Consider the following 18,110-nt stretch of genomic DNA (forward strand, 5'->3'; position numbering starts at 1 on the left):
ACCTACATTAATAACATTAATGTTTTTCTGAAGTCAAGTAGAAGGACTGACTTTATGCTTGAATGAGATCATTTCACTTTCTTTTCACTGGAGGAATTTTTAGCCTGGCAGAAATAGTATTACAATAACTGCCAGCTGCTCACTTGGCGCAAGAGTGCCTAGAACCAAGAGGAAGAATCCGGTGTATTATACATATAATATACTTTTCTCTAAGACGTGAAAGTTTAGGACTCATAAATATTTTGATCTGGTCTTTGATGGCTTTTTTACACATCATGCATGTGGAGTATAACTTGCAGATTTTAATTTGGAGTACATTGGAGTAATTCCCACCAGGATAGGAAGAGAAATTATTATGGGAGATTCTTATGTGAGTGGGTGGTCAAGAATGAAGGAAAACCTTTAACATAAAGCAGATGGACCTCTCTTATTTTATACTGTGTATTGGGATGCGAGATAATAATCTCCCAAAGTATAGGATAGTATTGATCTGATCTTCACATCAAAGGAATAAGGCTCAAAATATTATTTGTGAGGTAGAAACTCAGGAATGGAAATGAGACCTTTCTTGTATCCTTAACTCTGTGCTTGCCCACCACTGTCTGGGCAATGACACAGAAGAAATTAGGTCCAGAAGAGTACACAAAAGCAATTGTTGTACCTTTCTCCACATGTAAACTCACACAGATGCAAGCCACAGAACACTTCTTGACTCAGAGTGCTACTTTTCTCTTTGGTATTTAAAATTGACTTCAAAAACTACAGTGTACCAGAGGAGAAACTAGGGAAGACTACGGGCCTTATAACATCTTTGTTTCTAAATCCTTGAGTCATATCTGGAAACAGACTACACAGGGCTAGGAAGTAGGTGGAAAGACGCAGTGATCTCTGCTGGTCTGATTTTGGGAGAGAAATTTTGCTCTGACCTAGTACCCAGCTTGACCGTAAGTTTCTTGGCAACAAACACCGACACACCCAAGAAAGATGCATCAGTAGGTTCTCTCTTGCATCCCCAGGATGCAAACTCCTTGCATCTCTACATTTAATTTCTTATGTTGGACAGTCTCCAGTGAAGTTACAGAAAACTGGAATTCAGGCCATTTCACCTGCATTCATGAGGGAAGGGGAAAATTCTCCTTGTCATGAAGACATCCTGGCGCATACATGGGAGTATAACATGGGAAATTCAGAGCTCTGAACTCTAAAGGACTATGTGATTTGAAGCATGTTGTTTAATTTGCTTCATGGTTCTTTATTTAAATAAAATAGTAATGCCATCTTTTTTGGCAGTATTTCTCTGTCTTAAACAGATTCTTTATAGAAGGAGCTGCCTTATTCCAAGTCTCATGCAGCAGTCAACTAATGAGTCTCTGATCTCAGCTGCTGGTGTAATGTAAACAAATGCTTCTTTACTATAAAAAAGCACTGCTTTAGTGATACTTTTTTATGAGATTTGTGTCAAGCCTGATCTATTTCAAATGAATGGGGAAGCAATTCTGATTGAAAGCAACTGCAAAACCCAACTGCTACATAAATTCCAAGCTTTCGACTGGGAGTTCCCACATCTAGGGTTGCAGTTCACGCTAAATCATGTTTGAGATGTGGACAAGACAGTAAAGGAATGAAAAAAATTGAAGAAAGGTGGACAGATGACACAGTTTAGACTCTAGGCATAACTGTAAGGAAGATGTCATTCTCTATTCTTTCTTCCCAAGGTTGTTTTTGTTGCAGTACAGGGGCAAGGGTATCCGTGTTTGTGCTTTCTTCCCACCACATATGTGCAACACCTGTGGTTCATGGGAATGTGGGAGGAGGTGGTTCTTTCTCTTTCCTTTATACTTTTCATACTACTTATTCTCCCTCCCTTTCCTTCTGGAGGTACAGGGCAATGAAAGGAGGAATTTAACCAGATTTATGCTTTTTCTCTCTTATACAGCTGTATGTGTCTTGGGATATTACAATTGGGTCTGTTTCTCTTGCCCTTCCATTAAAGCTCCATCGTATTTTTTGGTTCCCAGGCTTCTCTGACAGAAGGATGATAATATGCATGTGATCTGTTTCTGCTTCAGGTACTTAAAGACTGTGAGTGGCAGTGGGGCTGGCCAGCTTCAGCTTCTTTTGTGGAGTTACTGCCTCAGTTCCTTTGAAGAACAGAAAAAGGAACTGGCTTCCTTACGGGTTGAGGGTGGGAGGAGGACTTCTTTCCACCAGACAGTGGAAGGCTGCCTTTTTTTCATGCATGTTGCTTTCCTCACAAGCTTTTAGTGCCCTATGCAAAATAAATGTGCTTTCATAAAATCCCATAATCAGATTTATCCCGACTTGTCTCAGCAGAAGTAGCAAAACTGAGAGTGGAATTTTTCCACTATGAAGTAGTCAGTTCAGATAACAGAATAACATTAAGGAGTCCCCAAATGATGTGGTTCTCTGGGACTGTATTGTCCCATTTGATTTGACTCTTCACTAAATGGTCACTGGCCAACCTTCCTCATCAAAACCCAAACTGATACAAACAATATTGGATAAAATTAGATCAAACTAGCAGTTGAAATTCTTAAATTTAAGAGTGAACTGCTTTTTTTTGTTTGTTTAATTAGGTTTTATGTCTTCCACATCTGTGGGGTTGCAGTGTTCTAAAATGAGCCCTACAGGGTGAGGTAAAGCTGTAAGTGTTGCACACTGATGCCTCCCAATGACCAATATAAAGCAGCACACGATGTATATTTGTAAAACTCTTCACCTCCCCCACTCATAATACCATCATTAGATCATCCTTTAAGTAACTATCAAACCTATCACATACCAACCAGTGATTGTCTTTGTGTTAAATTCTCATTTAATGTTGCGCAGTGATTGCATATTATCAAGCAAGGGGGGCCAGCTGCATCATTTTATAGTGCATGTACATGCAACCATAACTCTTGTATTTTTAACACAATATTCCACAGAACCTGAAATAGAAGTTAGTGTACTCCTGATCTTTAAAAGTAGTATTAATAAAAAAATTAAATGGAAATATCAAATTCTGTCTGTATAAAATTCCGTCCACTATCTTATGGTATCCAACAAAATATTTTGTTGTCTAAAGAGCCAGTTGTATTATTTAAAGAATGCCTTTTCATTTTAAGTATTTTCATAACTTTAAAAAATAGCATTCTCTACATCCTCCTATCTCTTTTTCTTGTATTTTTCCTATTACAACTATATTTAAATAAGACCACCATAAAGGAATTCATTTGTGGACACTGATTAAAAAAAACCCTAAAACAACCTAAATATCCAGGAAATTGACCTTCCAGAGGTGGTGTTCATGGTTTGAGGTCAGACAGTTGATCTTTAACCCAAACTGCATAGTTTAAATTTGTGTTTTTAGCACAGGGTTTATCTGCTGATATCAGTCCTTTTTTGTATGTTTATATTAGTAGAATGTAACGAGATTACATATATTTTGATAAATAATTGCTGCCTTGTAAACTTGCCACCTATCTACAGTGACTTATGAATATTTAATGATAATAAGTAGTAGGAACTTCACTGTGTTGCTCAGATGCACTTAAAAAACCCAGCAGCACAGGAATACCTTTTATTCTGCTTTTTTTTGCTTGGGGTAAGCAGTATGATATTTATATACATGTTAAATATTAGACACATCCAACATATTCCTGTTCTTAATACCAGGAGTTCCATTTAAATCATGATTCTGCTCTTTCAGGAAGAAAAGGATGTAGGATGGAAGACACAAATTTCTGATATTTGAATTTTTATTTTAAGTTGAGACAAGGTTGACTGGCCAGTCTTATGCTTCTGGCTACGAATTAGTGTTGAGAAAATGGAAAAAACACAGGTAAACCATGTTCATCATTTTGTGGATGCAGGCATATTCTACAGTCTAAAATTAGTGTCTGTAAGTCAACAATTTTGTAGACTTCTGTGTGATGTTTTTGGTTTATCCACTATCACCTTACAGGTCCTCTAGGCAGTACCTTTGTGTCATATGGCAAATTAGGTAATATCTGTCAACAGCAGGCATCACCTTTTATAATCTCTTCATCTGGTTTCCCTTTTTGTAGGCATGTAATAGAGGGTCCTCACCTTATATGTTGCTTCCAGATATTTTTGTACAAAGCTGGTATTGAAAGCCACATTTCTGATTTAATCGTGTTGAATTGTGACTCTTGATTTTGTTTGCAGATTTGAAAACTTAGTGCTTTCATTATCCAACTTGCTTTACAGACCATGTTCAAAACAAAGTTGCTGTATCATGTTTAATTACATATTTTTCCTTCTGAGACTTGCAGGGCCTGCTACACAGCTGTATTTTGTCCTTACTAAAGCAGTGAGGACAGTAGCAACAGCTCTGACATTGATAGCTAGAGGGTTTTTTTACTTAAAATATTCTGGCATAGTAGTTATTAGAATAATTTTTTTCCTTCTTATGTTGCTCCTGCATATTGAGAGGGTAAAATCCATAATTTTACTAATGCTACAATAGCATTTTTTCTTGAAAAGCAGTGCTTTATAGAATTTGTTTTTCTTTCAGGGAATCAGTTTCCTCCTGTTGCAGCTCAGGATCTTCAGTTTGTTCTGAAGGCTGGATACTTGGAAAAACGTAGAAAAGGTAAGTCTAGCTGTCTTCGTTAAAGTTAGTGCATATTTCATTTCTGAGAAGTCTATATACCTGTATTTAAAGTTATGCACATGAATAACTTTATACAGGAGTGATAAATAAAATGAGTAGAAGCTGAAGTGTTCAAGCATTGTTATGCAAAAGAAGCATAACACATAATTGCTCCCATAGTATTAAAAGAAAATCCTGTTTCTTTATTGACTAACAAAATCATGCAGTGAAACTCCACTGTCAGCCATAATTCAGACACTTTCAGGTATTTTTGAAGAAAACATTAGGAACCTATGTAAAAGTACCATATGTTGACTTCATGTTTCAGTGAACATCAAGATTTATTTTCCTTCAAGAGGGCAAATATTGATCTCAGCTTTGGTTCAGTCAATATTTACCTTGATTCAATAAATCTTATATTGTCACTTTAATACCCACTTAATGCTGCAATAACTCTAGGAAATATTTAGGAAATTTTTCATTATTTCCTTATATTTAATGTTACACATGACTTCTCTCTTTATATGATTTCAAATTCCCGTTTGTTTTCTTAGCACCAATTTTTATTTCTAATTTCCTTCTCAGTGCCATACATTTCTCTTCTTCATATCCAGATTTTGTTTCCTTTCCTTAGTGTCTTTCCTGACTCCTCCTCCCTCTTACCTCACCCTTGTAAAGAAGTAGCATATTTGTGTTCAGTAATGACATAAATTGATATAACACAGATTATATTAATTTCAGATCACAGTTTTCTTGGCTTTGAATGGCAGAAGCGTTGGTGTGCTATCAGTAAGACGATCTTCTACTATTATGGAAGTGACAAAGGTACTTATAATATTTATTATAAAAATTATGTTTTAATGCACAAAAGAATATAAAAACTTTAGTGGAGTTGGAAACTGCAAATCAAAGGTCATTTTAAGAAATAAGATGAAACTTCTAAAAGAAAGTTCTCTTTTAAACAGTTCTAAAGCAGTGCTGTGAATTTTCAAAATGTGTAAATATTCTTCAGAACCTGTAAATGATGTACTTGTTTTCTAAAGCAGAGAAATTGAAGAAAAACAAGAGTAAATTTCTTATAAAGCTACTTTGTGTGCCAATAACAGCTGGCTTGATAGTATGATAGTATGGTACTCAACTGTTTTACTAGACATAAAATGTTCTTTCTCTCCAAAGTATATTAATTTTAAAACATCCTGTAATAGTTAAAACTTCTGAGTTCTTCAGAGATGGTTCTATCCAGGAAAATATTAGTCCAAAAGGTGCATAGTGAAGTTGCTTGTTTCTTTTTATATAGTTCTGGAAAAGATAGAAATTAAGTAATGTATTTAACTAAAAGCCAGCAGTGGAAGCTTAAGCTAAGTTCTGAAGGTGACTTTTAATGGCCAGTTTAGAAAGAATCTGGAATCTGGTATAAATATTTGTATATCACTTTGAATTTTTAAAATTGACAGTCAAAACATTCTTTAAATTGTTTGCCATGTGCATTTGGTGTTTAAGGGTAGAGCAAATGATACAGAAATATATCTGAGTAAATTTTAAAAGTACAACTGTCTTTTTTTTATCATCCCAAAAAATTCCCAGGCAAACTTTCCATTGAAGTTTTTTTTTTCTTCTTCTTCTGTTTTTCTTATATTTGAGTTATTTTGTGGTTTTTTTCCTTCAAAGAATAATTTAATTTGCTCCAGTTTGTTTCATTTAAACTCATTTAAACTCATCTTCTCTTTAAAAACAAAAGAAATAAAGTAACAGTCTAATTCTAAGTCTGGTTTTCATTTTGCTACGGTTTCCCATCATATTCTGTTTTCAGAGTTCTGTTAGTATATCTGTGAAATGTTCCATTTTCTTCTTTATTCTTTCCTTAGGATTTACAGATTGGTCAAACTTCAAAAACATAAACGATCTGTATTGAAAATTTTTTTGGAGGTGTGGCATAACACTGATTTGTCAGTACTGATTTATTTCTTTCACTGGAAAATGATCATGTGCTGTTTGTTTATATATATAGTTATACGTTGCCTAGTACTTTAAAAGCAGCAATTTTTTTTCAGAATATATTGCTAGTTCATGAAGATTTTTCTGCATTTTAAAATATTTGTATTTTTTATCTGCTATTTTTTAGAAAAACAAGGTTGTGTTTTTTTAACATATTTTCCTTGTGGCTATGCTCGTTAGTTTATTTATGCTTTCTAGCATATGGATTTTGAATTAGGGCAGGAAAGTTGCCCACCTGCTGTTTTTCTATCTTTTTTTTTTTCTTTTGCAACAACCTGATTATGAAATCTGTGTTGAAACTTATAATACCTGTGCTGAAATTTAAGATACATGGAAGTATGTTCCCTAGCACTCAAAAGATTGGTGTCCTGTTAGGAATTGTGATATTCTGTGGGATCTCTTTCCTTTAGGAATCTATATACAAATGTTTGGCTTATACATTTACAGCTTTTGTAGAATGCAGATTTTTTGAGGAAGGTTCTCCTAACCATAAAGTAAGGATATGGGAGGGGCAAATAGCCCATGGAAATTTTTTAGAATCATAGAATCATTTCTAAGATCATTGAGTCCAAACATAAACCCGGCACTGCCAAGTCCATCACTAAACCATGTCCCTAAGAGCCATGTTTACATATCTTTTAAATACCTCCAGGGACGGTAACTCCACCACTTCTCTGGGCAGCCTGTTCCCATAATTGACAACCCTTTCAGTGAAAAAATTGTTTCTAATATCCAGTCTGAACCTGGTGCAACTTGAGACCATTTCCTCTTGTCCTGTCACTTGTTACTTGGGAGAAGAGATTGACCCCTATCTCATTACAATGTCCTTTCAGGTAGTTGTAGAGAGCATGGCATGGTTGGTCTCCAAACAGTAGTTCATGGAGGAAGCAAACAAATCAGATGCATGAATTTCTACCCTACCTCCATGTGACTGGTGCTGTTATTGCAGCATAGTGTAATGATTTAATCTTGCGGATACTGAATGACTAAATCACTCCTGAACTTGCCTTTGAATAAAAAGGTTTTTCCTAGACTGGTCAGAGGTACTTTCTTCAGCCCTGTGATGCCATCTTATATAAAGGTTCCAGTGCAGAAGCAACTTGCTATCTTTGTGCAGAAACTGGATACCAGCCACGAGAAACTAGTTTACTGTTGAAACTGAGCTGTCATCCTAATGGTTTTAAACGTATGTGCTGCAGTTTATCATGCGGTTTAGCTGCAGATTGTCAGCATGGATGATGTGTGCAATGAGGCAATCGTGAGGAGGTCTGGCAACCTGAAACTGAAACCTGAAACTTATGGCCAGCAGTGGTACCTGCCATAGTACACTATTGTGTTGGGTCCTTCTTTTACTGTAAGCCTTGATGCTGTGCCAGATAACTTGGACTGTGTAGAAAATCAATGTCTGTTCTTGCCAATTGTGGTTCTTACCAATAGTGTTGAAGTGTGTGTTTGAGTGGCATTGTGCAGATTGCTGCCACTCCTGGGATGGTGTCCATAAACAATGCTGGTCTGCCCTAGCCTGTGCAATGTCTGGAGGTTTTCTATAAGCTGGGCCTTGGTTTCTGACAGGTTCCAGGGCTGATTCACACAACACAAGCAAATTCCCCCTTGTCAAGGTGAACCTTGCTTCAGAGTAACAGAGATTCTGTGTGTACTCAGTCCTGCTGCCTGTGTTGGTTTTAATGGGTGCTAGTGCCTCTGTGTTGTGGGACATACAGCTGAGAGGCAGCAGGGCTTCCAGGTCCATCTTGGCTTGGTTTGCACTGTGTCTGTTTTATAACCAGACTGATAGATGAATAGTCTGTGAAGGCTATTTTGTGTCTGCTGCAGTGTGTAATTTGTTCGCCAAGGTTTGATTTTTGCACATCAGTATCGGTGGAAATGTAACTGAATGGTAAATGTGAGGCTACATGATGCCTTTTTATTATTTATGTAGATTTGTTGTTTCCACAATGCTTTTAATTCTTCTAACATTCTCCTTTTTATATTGGGAAAGCAAGAAGTGTGGAAGTGTATAAAGCTCATAAGCACATGTAAGGAAGAGTTTGAAGGATGAGGCCTAGTCCAGGAGAATACAGTACAAGCTAAAGCCTGTGAAAATACAGTAAATGGCTGTGTGTTTGTTCACCTAAGAGACTACAAGCATTCTTTTAACAGTTGTGATGCCTGCAGGCTGGTGTCTGTCTTGTTTCCTTGTTTTTATCTCTATTTTCTCCTACATTTGGTGCAGCCTTGGGTAGTGAAATAATGTTATTTATCTGTGCTTAGACAGGTCTAAGCGAATCACTTACATTTTTTCTCATGATCAATGGTATGTGGAGTAGACGGAGGAAAAAGGCTTAAAGGTTTGACCTAATCACATGTCAGGAATAGGTATTGCAGGAAGCGCATGTGTGTTTGTGCCTGTGCCTCAGTATCTCTTGCCGGCTTGTAGCCCACAACATTGCAGAGGAGTGTGTTCAAATGTCAAAGCTGAGCAGGATTTCCAGAAGCTTGCCTGGTCCTCCTTTTCATAGTCTTTCCTTCCATAAACCTTTTATAGTCCTCTCTTTTCTTTTCTTCCATGCAGTTGCACCCTGAGTTGACTACCCTAATTGCCTGTCGTTTTTCTGTATGATCTCTGGCTGTTCCTGTGTCCTCAGACACCGAGATGGTATGGATAACCTTTCAGACCTCAAAGTGCATGTGAAGAAGGAAAGTTAATTTGTTGCTTTATAAATGAATGAATTAATGGCTTCATTACTTCTTCCTCACTAGGCCACAATGTTATATGCCCTTCTGTCTCAGCAAACTGGAAGGATCAGCTAAATGTTTAGCAAGACAGTAATTGATAACATTATGGTAATTTTTCCCCTGTTAATGGGCACTAAAAATTTATTTTCATTTTTATAACTTGAAAATGGTATCTGCTTGCTTGCCAGTAATATGATGTTGAAGAGGAGTGCGATTCAGAGGCTTTTAGAAAAATCTTAGTTTTTTTTTTTTTAAATTTCTTTACTTTTAACACGGACATGATAATTTTGGATTTCTCTGAATAGTAAGATAATGATGGCCAGGCCAGTAGTGGACTACATCTATTTGTGCAAAAGAGGAAATTATGCATGCTCAATAGGACTTTGTTGTAGCAGAGTGATGGCAATCAAAGGCATCTATCTAATGTATACCGGATCTTCTGTTATGAGACTGTTAAATTCAGACCTCAAGAGGCACACTTGTGATTAATAGTGTGTTATTTAAAAAATAGCTACTGGGTATAAGCAAACTGAATATAAACAAATTGGTGCCCTAAATAGTGTGTTTCAGTCATTGCCTCAATTTCTTAATTTTTTTTTTTTAAATTTCCATTTCTCAGAGGGCCAGATTAAAGGAAAGAAGAAGAAAAAAAAAAAGGCAATTACATTTCAGATCTGCTGTCTAAAAGGGAAGAACTTCTGTGCATGCATTTGGGAAGGACTGTTCCAAAAGCTGGAAAAGGAATTACCATTTTGGAGATACTGACACTTAACTATTTTTAGAAAGCAGACATCCTGCACATGGAAAAGTATGTGAAACTACATTTAGCATGAAGCCATGTAAACCATAAAATCTTACAGGCTCCTAATTTCAAGATGAAGAGAGTTAAATTATAGATTCTAATAGTATCTATAAATACTTTATCACTCTCTGAAATCTTTCTGTTTGCCTTTGTTCCTTATGCCTTCCTCTGCAACTTCTTTTCTTTCTGCTATCCGAGTACTCTCTGTTCTTCAGAATGCACTAATTCTTTTTACATGTGCTAATAATATGGGCACAGTGCCTTAGGCCTCAAATTTACAACCCAGTCATTTCAAGATCTCATTGAAGGTTTACCCTTCTTTGTTTTAAAAGTTCCCATGGACTTAGTTACACAAGGTTTCTTCAAAACCCTTTTTCTCTGCCTCCCTTGAGACTCTCTTTCCCCAATATAATATTGGCCCTATTTCCATTGTTAACAACATTTAACCATTTTTTGGATGAATGAAGTTTATATGTAAGAAAAATGTTTAAAGTGGCTCTCAAATTTAATTCAGGTCTGAACTTTCACTATTTTAAATAGAACCCTCTCATATTTATTTCTCTAAAATACCTTAGTTTTGACTTTTTTCATCAGTAGTTTCTGGCTCTCCACTCTGCTATACTACCACTTTATGATTCTAAATTCCTGTTGCCAAATGATCATCACAGACCTAGATTTATTCTTCTGTTGTGTACCTGACATGGGAAGAAGGGGAGAGGAGGAGCATGAGGGGTGAGAGCAAAGAACTCTGAAATGAGATTTGGCTTCATTGTGGAATAACTTATGCGTGATGGTATTCATGATCCTTTTTGTTTTTACAAGACTGATATTATTATACTTTTTGCATCTCTGTTCTATATTGTTCTGGAACAACTTAAGGGTTTCCTGTTGTTGAATTGAAAAGCCCTATCTTGGGAGAATAAGAGGCAGCAAAAATGTTGTCATTCTTCAGAGAAGCATGTTCCATTAGCATGTGTCTTCCTATTTCCTCCTAAGTATGCTGTTGTGTTACTGCCTAAGCAAAATTCTGGCTCTGATTTGGGGCTTCAGAATGAAAATTAAATCTCTGTAATGTAAATTGCTTCTTGAAGCTACTTCTAAGGCTCCTGCCATAAAACCCAATTATATCTAATTTTAAGTCTCCAAGTAAAATCTTTTAGTCTTCAAAGTTTTTAAACATCAAAAACTGTTTAATTCTCCCTAAGGCACAGTCTCCAGAAAATATTTCTGATATAAACAATTTAACTCTGCATGTGAAAGTTCACACAAGTCACTGTGGCACTCACTTCACAGGGCAGCTTTAACCTGAAAGTGCGAGTCTGTCTGCAGGACTACTTAGCTGCAAGCCTTTGCCAATAAACAAAGTTGAGATGATTGTTGAGTCTGATGATCCCAAGATGGCCCTTCATTCAAGCCTGCACCTGACTACTGTGCCTGGCCAAACAGCTACCCTGGGTCATGGTTTGCTGCATGATGATCAGCTGATGGGGTTGGTCTCCCATCCTAACTGGAAAGGTGTATTCTGCAAGAACAGCTGGGATTTGTAGACCTTCATTGCTTGTCACCATCAGAGCATGCAGCTGAGCTGCAGCTGGCCTGTGCCCTGCCATTCCGTATTTGTGGAGCCATTTCTCAGGACATACTCGGTCTTACATCTGGCTTGCTGCTACAGGGAGTGTGAATGCATACTGACAGTCTTTCAACTTTAGTAGGTTCTGAGTCAGGGCTGTGAAGTGTCTCATTGTCTTAGAATTTCCTCATTTTTAACATTTTAAGTATATGCATATTACTACACTGGACTTTAATCAGAGATTACTGCTAAGACAATTAGAAGTAAAAGTAGCAATGCTATGACTAGCCTATTGCTATAAAGGTCAGTGAAAAAATTTAATAGCAAAGGAGATACATATACATATGTATTTGGTGGTGCATACAGGTAATTTTCATTAGCACTGAAATGGGATGTTCAGAGAGGTAAGACAAAACCAGTATAAATGCCAGAACAATTGAATAGAATATGTGTACCATGCACCATCCCCTTCCAAAGTACGGCATCTTTATGTTTAACTGCAATTCTCTTTGAAAGAATGAGTACCAGTGCAGAGATCATCCGAGGTTCACTGTCTATTACTATAAAAGGGATCATCCATGTCACAGAGAAGTAGTCTCAGAAATAATCCAAGAGACTAAATTTGAATATTTGCCAAATTTTTATCTTGACAAAATGTTTTTACCTTTTGAACCTGGTGTTTGTTTATTCTGTCTGTGTGTTCCTATCTTTTTGGTTTTGATAAAGCTCCAGCATGGGAGAGTGAGAAATTAATGTGTTTCACTTGGTCTTCTCCCTGAGGTCACAAGTGAGGGAACAATAAAATTCCTAGGCAAAAATGAATTTCATTAAAATGGAACCTAGTTAACCTATTGCAAGTTATTGTTTCTAATATCTGCCTTGGTGTGGTTTCATGAATTTTGCATGTGTGTGCTGTTTGATATAGGGGTGGACCATTGAGAAAATATAAAATATTAGTACTGTATCATTAGGACTTATTCAAGGCATAATAGAACCTATTGTGGGGGAAGGGACTAGAAGAGAAAATAGAACAGTGCTCTGGATTTTCTCATATAATTGTGTTATTTGGTATTTACTTGCCCTGGGTGAGAGTTCATAAAAAGGTGGAAGGACAAAGGATTTGTGTCTGTGCACATATAAGATTACTAGGAAGAGTATTTGACTGGTGACTGCTCTTACATCCATTGATGTTCATATTGCTATGTTAGCCAATTTTTGCCCTCTTAGGAGTGGAAAAAGATTTTTTTTCCTATTAAATTTCCAGAAATATGACAAAATTATGTCAAAAATTGTAGTTATCCCTATTTTGTCTACTGTAGAATTTTCTCCTTTTGTTGACAAGCGTAAGCAATGGACACTCGATTTGCCTAAGTTCTATTCAGAAATACTTAGAGCAGTTTTGCTCTTGTGCCTGATGCTTATTGTTAATTAATGCTTTTCTCTACTGTGTAAAAAAAATAAACCCACTGAATGGCATTTTCTTCCATATGCAACTCTACTTTGTTCTTTGTTTGCCTGCACAAAATGTGACTCATGATGCCTATCTTCACTTGAATGCTGCACTGTGATCTGCAGAAATTGCAAAACTTAATCACTTTTACATTTTTGGTTTGCTTTTAATATTCACCAAAATCTGCCAGAGCACATAAAATCCGAGGTGGAGTTTGGTGTGAAGAGCTCAAAAGGAGTACACAGGTGCCGCTTGCCCAACATGCGGTATATTTAAACTCAGATCTGTTGTAAGTGATACTTTTATAAACCAGAGCCTTTGAAAAGTAGAATTGTCTTTAAAACAACCACATGGCTGTACATAATAAACTGTGGTAGGGCTCAGTACTTTTATTAGCTAATTAAACATTTGCTGTTTTGAGAGAAATGCTTTTGGAACCAACACACATGCACACACCTGAATTTATAACAAAATTCATTCTGTATTTCTGCCATATGGAAAGGAGGCACATCTGGGAGTGGGTGGGAGAATGTGAAAAGAAGCTTTTCCAATTGCTTAAAAAGGAGTTTGAAGTTTATTTTTTGAGTGAAGTGGTTAGTTTAGGAGGGAGCTCAGCAAGTTCTAAGTTAGACAGGTTTTCCCTTTGGTTTACTGAACCTGAAAGAGACACTGATTTATAGGAAACGTGTCTTGCAAGTTCCAGTTCTTGGCTTTCCCTAGACACAAGTGTCATAACATGCACTTCTTACTAAATAAGACCACCATCTGCAAACATCCCCCTGTGGAATTCCTTAGGCATCCTACAGGAAAATGTACTTTTATATACATCTTCCTTTAAAATAAAACTTTATCTCCAGAAGCATCACTTAATCATTTTGCTAAAAACCTCCCTGTTCTTTGTAAAATTCATGAAATAGAAACCAAAATCTGAATAAACGATAACCTGCTGAGCCACTTACATTTACTGTTGTAAATGAAGCTCTAACTTTGTTTTTTATCTCCAACAGACAAACAACAGAAAGGTGAATTTGCCTTAGAGGGCTACACCATCAGAATGAATAATAGCCTTCGGAAGGATGCAAAGAAAGATTGCTGTTTTGAAATCTCTGCTCCTGATAAGCGCATTTATCAGGTTGGACTTTTTTATGTTGACTTGAAATTAAATTGATAAAGCCGTTACAATTCCAGTTACTGAATTAACATTTCAGTAAAACAACCTGGACTGACATATTAATGAAAAAAGGAAACCCTTGCTTGCTTATATTGTGCATTCATATATTAGGAAAGAAAACGTGATTAAACATATGTATGTACGTGTTAAAATATTATCTTTTTGGTCAAGAGCGAGGTAATCTATCATCTTTATCCATTGGTCATTTCAATATTAGCATTTTAATATCTATTATATAATGTGTCTGTGTGATTTTTTGGAGGAATTAAATAGTAAAAAAAAAAAGTTAAAATATGTATCAGTGTTAAATACATATTGTATTGGTCATGACTTTTAAAGAAAAATCTACATAAAGGCACATATCAGCTGTGCAATTCAGAGATCTATCAGCTAGACATCAATATAGAATGTAAGTTTAATAAGTTTTAAATATCTGAGATTGCGGTTGAAAGCCAGTTAATTAAGCTGTCAGGTAGTGTGTTGGAGTCTGACAAGAACATTTTTAAGAAAACTGTACCCAGCAGTCTAAAGAAATTCATGGGTGTCTTCTAATTGTCAAGGGCAAATTTTGTTCATCAGTTCTGGCTTTGACATTGATGAAGAGAAGCAGCTTTTTTCTGCACAGCTGCCAGCTGCTGATCAGAGTTTCAAATCCATCATCCTCTCCTTCAATTACGTAAATTTGTCAAAATTAGCTGTACATTATAAGAAGCATCCTTGCAAGAAAAGTACCATAAAACATGAAAAGAATTACTAATGGTTTCTTGAGGAAGTGATGAGAATGTTACAGTCCCTCTTTTTTATTGCTAATGAAATTGTAGTTGTGTTTTTGTCATTACTGCTAGTAGTTATTAATAAATGTTTAATAGTTTACAGCTGCCACTCCCAAAGAAGCAGAGGAATGGGTACAGCAAGTCAAATTTGTAATTCAAGGTAAGCCAGCCAGTAGAGCAGTAGCCTTTATTGGCAGTAGTGCTTTGTGATGGTAGTTCTGTCCATTAACTTCTCTGTCATGTTAGTACACATGTCAAAGTTTGAAATAGCAAGTCCTAGTTTTCGACTGTGTTGTAGCTTTTATATGACTTTTCTCTTTTTGCACAATTTTTGCTTTTCTCAAAGAATACTAGAAATACTAGAAAGCTTGAAAGCTCTGCCTTATATAAGCTCCCTTATATAAACTGTCCCTTGAACAGGATAAGAAAATAAGCAGAGTATATTGTAAGGAGCAGGTCATAGAAGAATTGTTTTCATTTTGCATAAATGTCTGCTTAGGTATTCTTTTCTACTAAGTGTTAACCTTTTAAATTGCTGCTACATAGATACAGGATCTAATACTATTCCCGAGGAGGAGGAAGAGGAATACGATGATGTTGGACAAGTGAACAGTGAACCGACAGATGATAGCATTTATGAAGAAGTTAAAGGTACGGTTGAAATTTTTTACTTTGTGACTTGTGATCACTTTGTCTTATCTACTTCTAGTTTGATAACTCTGAGTTGCTTAAAGTAAGTGAGTAAAGTAACACAATGAATAAGATACTTCTGGATTTTAGGTTTTGCTATGACATTGAAAAAAGAATGTCTTCAGTTCTGAGTGAGAACAGTTCAGTTTTCTTTAGCAGGAACATCAAAATAGTGCAGAATGTGTAAAAGTGAACTCAGGGGACTTTTGGCTCATTAACATTTTCTGGTATGCAATTTTTTTTAATTAAAAAATTGACTTACCTTACAGCTTTTCCCAGCAACTTGCCCATTATTTTTTCTTGATTCTTTTTGGCTTTTGTATTAAACAAAAGTTTGCTATTGCTCTAAATGTTACTATAAGTTTCCATCTTCTGCCTAATACATGATATTATAATCTTGCAAGAAAGCAATGTGGTTTTTTGAAAGGGCTCTGGAAATGAACTGTAAATAAAGCAACATGAGTATCCACACTGTTTTGTTTTATATCTTTCAGAATGACTATGATTGTATAGAAACTTTTTGCTGTTGACTTTTCAAAATGGTCAAATGCTTATGGCTTTAAATGTCCACGTGTATTTATCAGAGGGCAAAACAAAGAAAAAGAGATTGTGAAAGTTCTTGGAGTTGAGTAGAAATATTCAAGTACTAGGGGAAAGGTGGAATGGTTTATTATATTTTGAGAAACTATGAAAAAAATAAAATTTTCAGTTATTATTAGTTAACAAATGATATTTTAAAGTGATGTGACAATTAATAATCACTTTGTATGAAATAATGTTCTGCATGCCTTGCTGTTTGGAGCACTGCAATTATCAGCAATAACTTGAGAGGAAAAATTAGTTGTGTCATGTGATGATTACTAACTTCCTGTATCTATTAGGTTGAATTTTCTGACCATTGGAGAAAGGAACATTTTACACTATGTCATGCTTTTCATTTTAAGGTTGTTTCAGTGGAGGGAAACAACAAGGGAGCAGCGAACATAAGTGTCGCGTAAAAATGATTATCATAAAATTCTAAAATTGTAGCAGCACCCAATTCTTTAAGGACTGGGGTTTTTTTTGGATTGTGCCTAGACTACTTCAACACAGAATGCATGTTCTGCTGAAATGATGTGCAGTTGTAATGCATGCTGAAAAACTCGTCTGCGGTGAATATAAAAACTACGTTATAGGGCTTCATCTTATAACTAGAAGATACAGCCAAACCTTAGAACAGTGCTTTTTGGATGCTCAGGTTCTTACAGCAGATGATCTTGTATGCTTGCTTACATTTTTGTTAAAGAAACTCTAGATATATTCTGGGATAAATTACTCTTTTTTTTTGAGCTTCACTTATCTTACCGATTCACTTGAATCTCAAACAGTAAGTAGATCTGGAGCAGTAATACATACGATATTGGGAGAGGGCTATTAGTTAATATATATATTGAGTTCTTTGCTTTGAGCTCTGTCTTCAGAGAATTGCTACCTTGGTGTGATTGTGCAGCAGTTCAGAGTATTTTCACATTTGGTCCATTTTTATGTCAGTTTTCCAGAAGCTGTTGTCTCATAATGTGGCTAATAAACCTGAAATGCAGCAATGTCACAAAGAAGGGATAGTTCAAGGAATCCAGTTTCAGTTTTTAGTTAAATTAATTTATTTCCCCGTGATCTTGGAGTGGTGCTTCATTTTCATGTTATCAAGTAGAGATTATTTTTCTTTATGCTTTTTCCATCTCATCTATTTGAACTGTGAACTTTTCAGAAAAGGTTGTCTTACCTTTTACAGTGGAACTCTTAATTTTGACTCTGATGTGTTGACATAACTAAGTAAAAATAAAACATAAATTTGCAATAGATTTTAGATGATTCTTTAATCTTTTTATCTTCTGCAAATGTGCTTTAATAATTATATGCTTAAATGGAATTACAAGCCTATGGCTCCAGTGCCTTAGAGCAGTCCTTCTCTTTTTAATCCATATCATATTGAAGAGTGTTAGGTGAAATACTAGTTGACAAACCTCACAGGAGTTGGCCTTATTTGTTTCTTGTATAGCTGTTCATCTAAACTTGATGGTAAAAGAGCACTCTCCAGTTTAGTCTAGTCTCCTTTAATTAGGCCTGATTGGTTGCATTTAATTACAGTTGGCTGTCCTTTCTATTTTCCCAGGTAAGTGAATTACTCTTTTTTCCTTTCATGGCCAAAGGGTGGAGCATCATTATCCCTGCTGTTACCTGACCTAATAATATAGAACAAATAAGGAATTCAGAATGCCTGTTAAGAAAACAGAAAAAAATTATTTGTACAGCTGCAATGCTATGG

The 18,110-nt window shown here is 35.9% G+C and overlaps 1 protein-coding gene across 1 annotated transcript in view; it reads left to right on the top strand.

The window, feature by feature from the left end:
- The window catches only part of SKAP2 (src kinase associated phosphoprotein 2), a 107,686-nt gene that overhangs the window by 54,391 nt on the left and 35,185 nt on the right, over window positions 1-18,110 (top strand). Inside the window, exons 4-8 of the mRNA XM_018075889.1 lie at window positions 4,541-4,618; window positions 5,360-5,443; window positions 14,179-14,303; window positions 15,212-15,275; window positions 15,662-15,766. Of these exons, the coding sequence (XP_017931378.1) occupies window positions 4,541-4,618; window positions 5,360-5,443; window positions 14,179-14,303; window positions 15,212-15,275; window positions 15,662-15,766 (456 nt within the window). The remainder of the gene's footprint in view (window positions 1-4,540; window positions 4,619-5,359; window positions 5,444-14,178; window positions 14,304-15,211; window positions 15,276-15,661; window positions 15,767-18,110) is intronic.

The sequence above is a fragment of the Manacus vitellinus genome, unplaced genomic scaffold (genome assembly GCF_001715985.3).
Source record: "Manacus vitellinus isolate BGI_N305 unplaced genomic scaffold, ASM171598v3 scaffold_3_pilon, whole genome shotgun sequence".
NCBI lineage: Eukaryota > Metazoa > Chordata > Aves > Passeriformes > Pipridae > Manacus > Manacus vitellinus.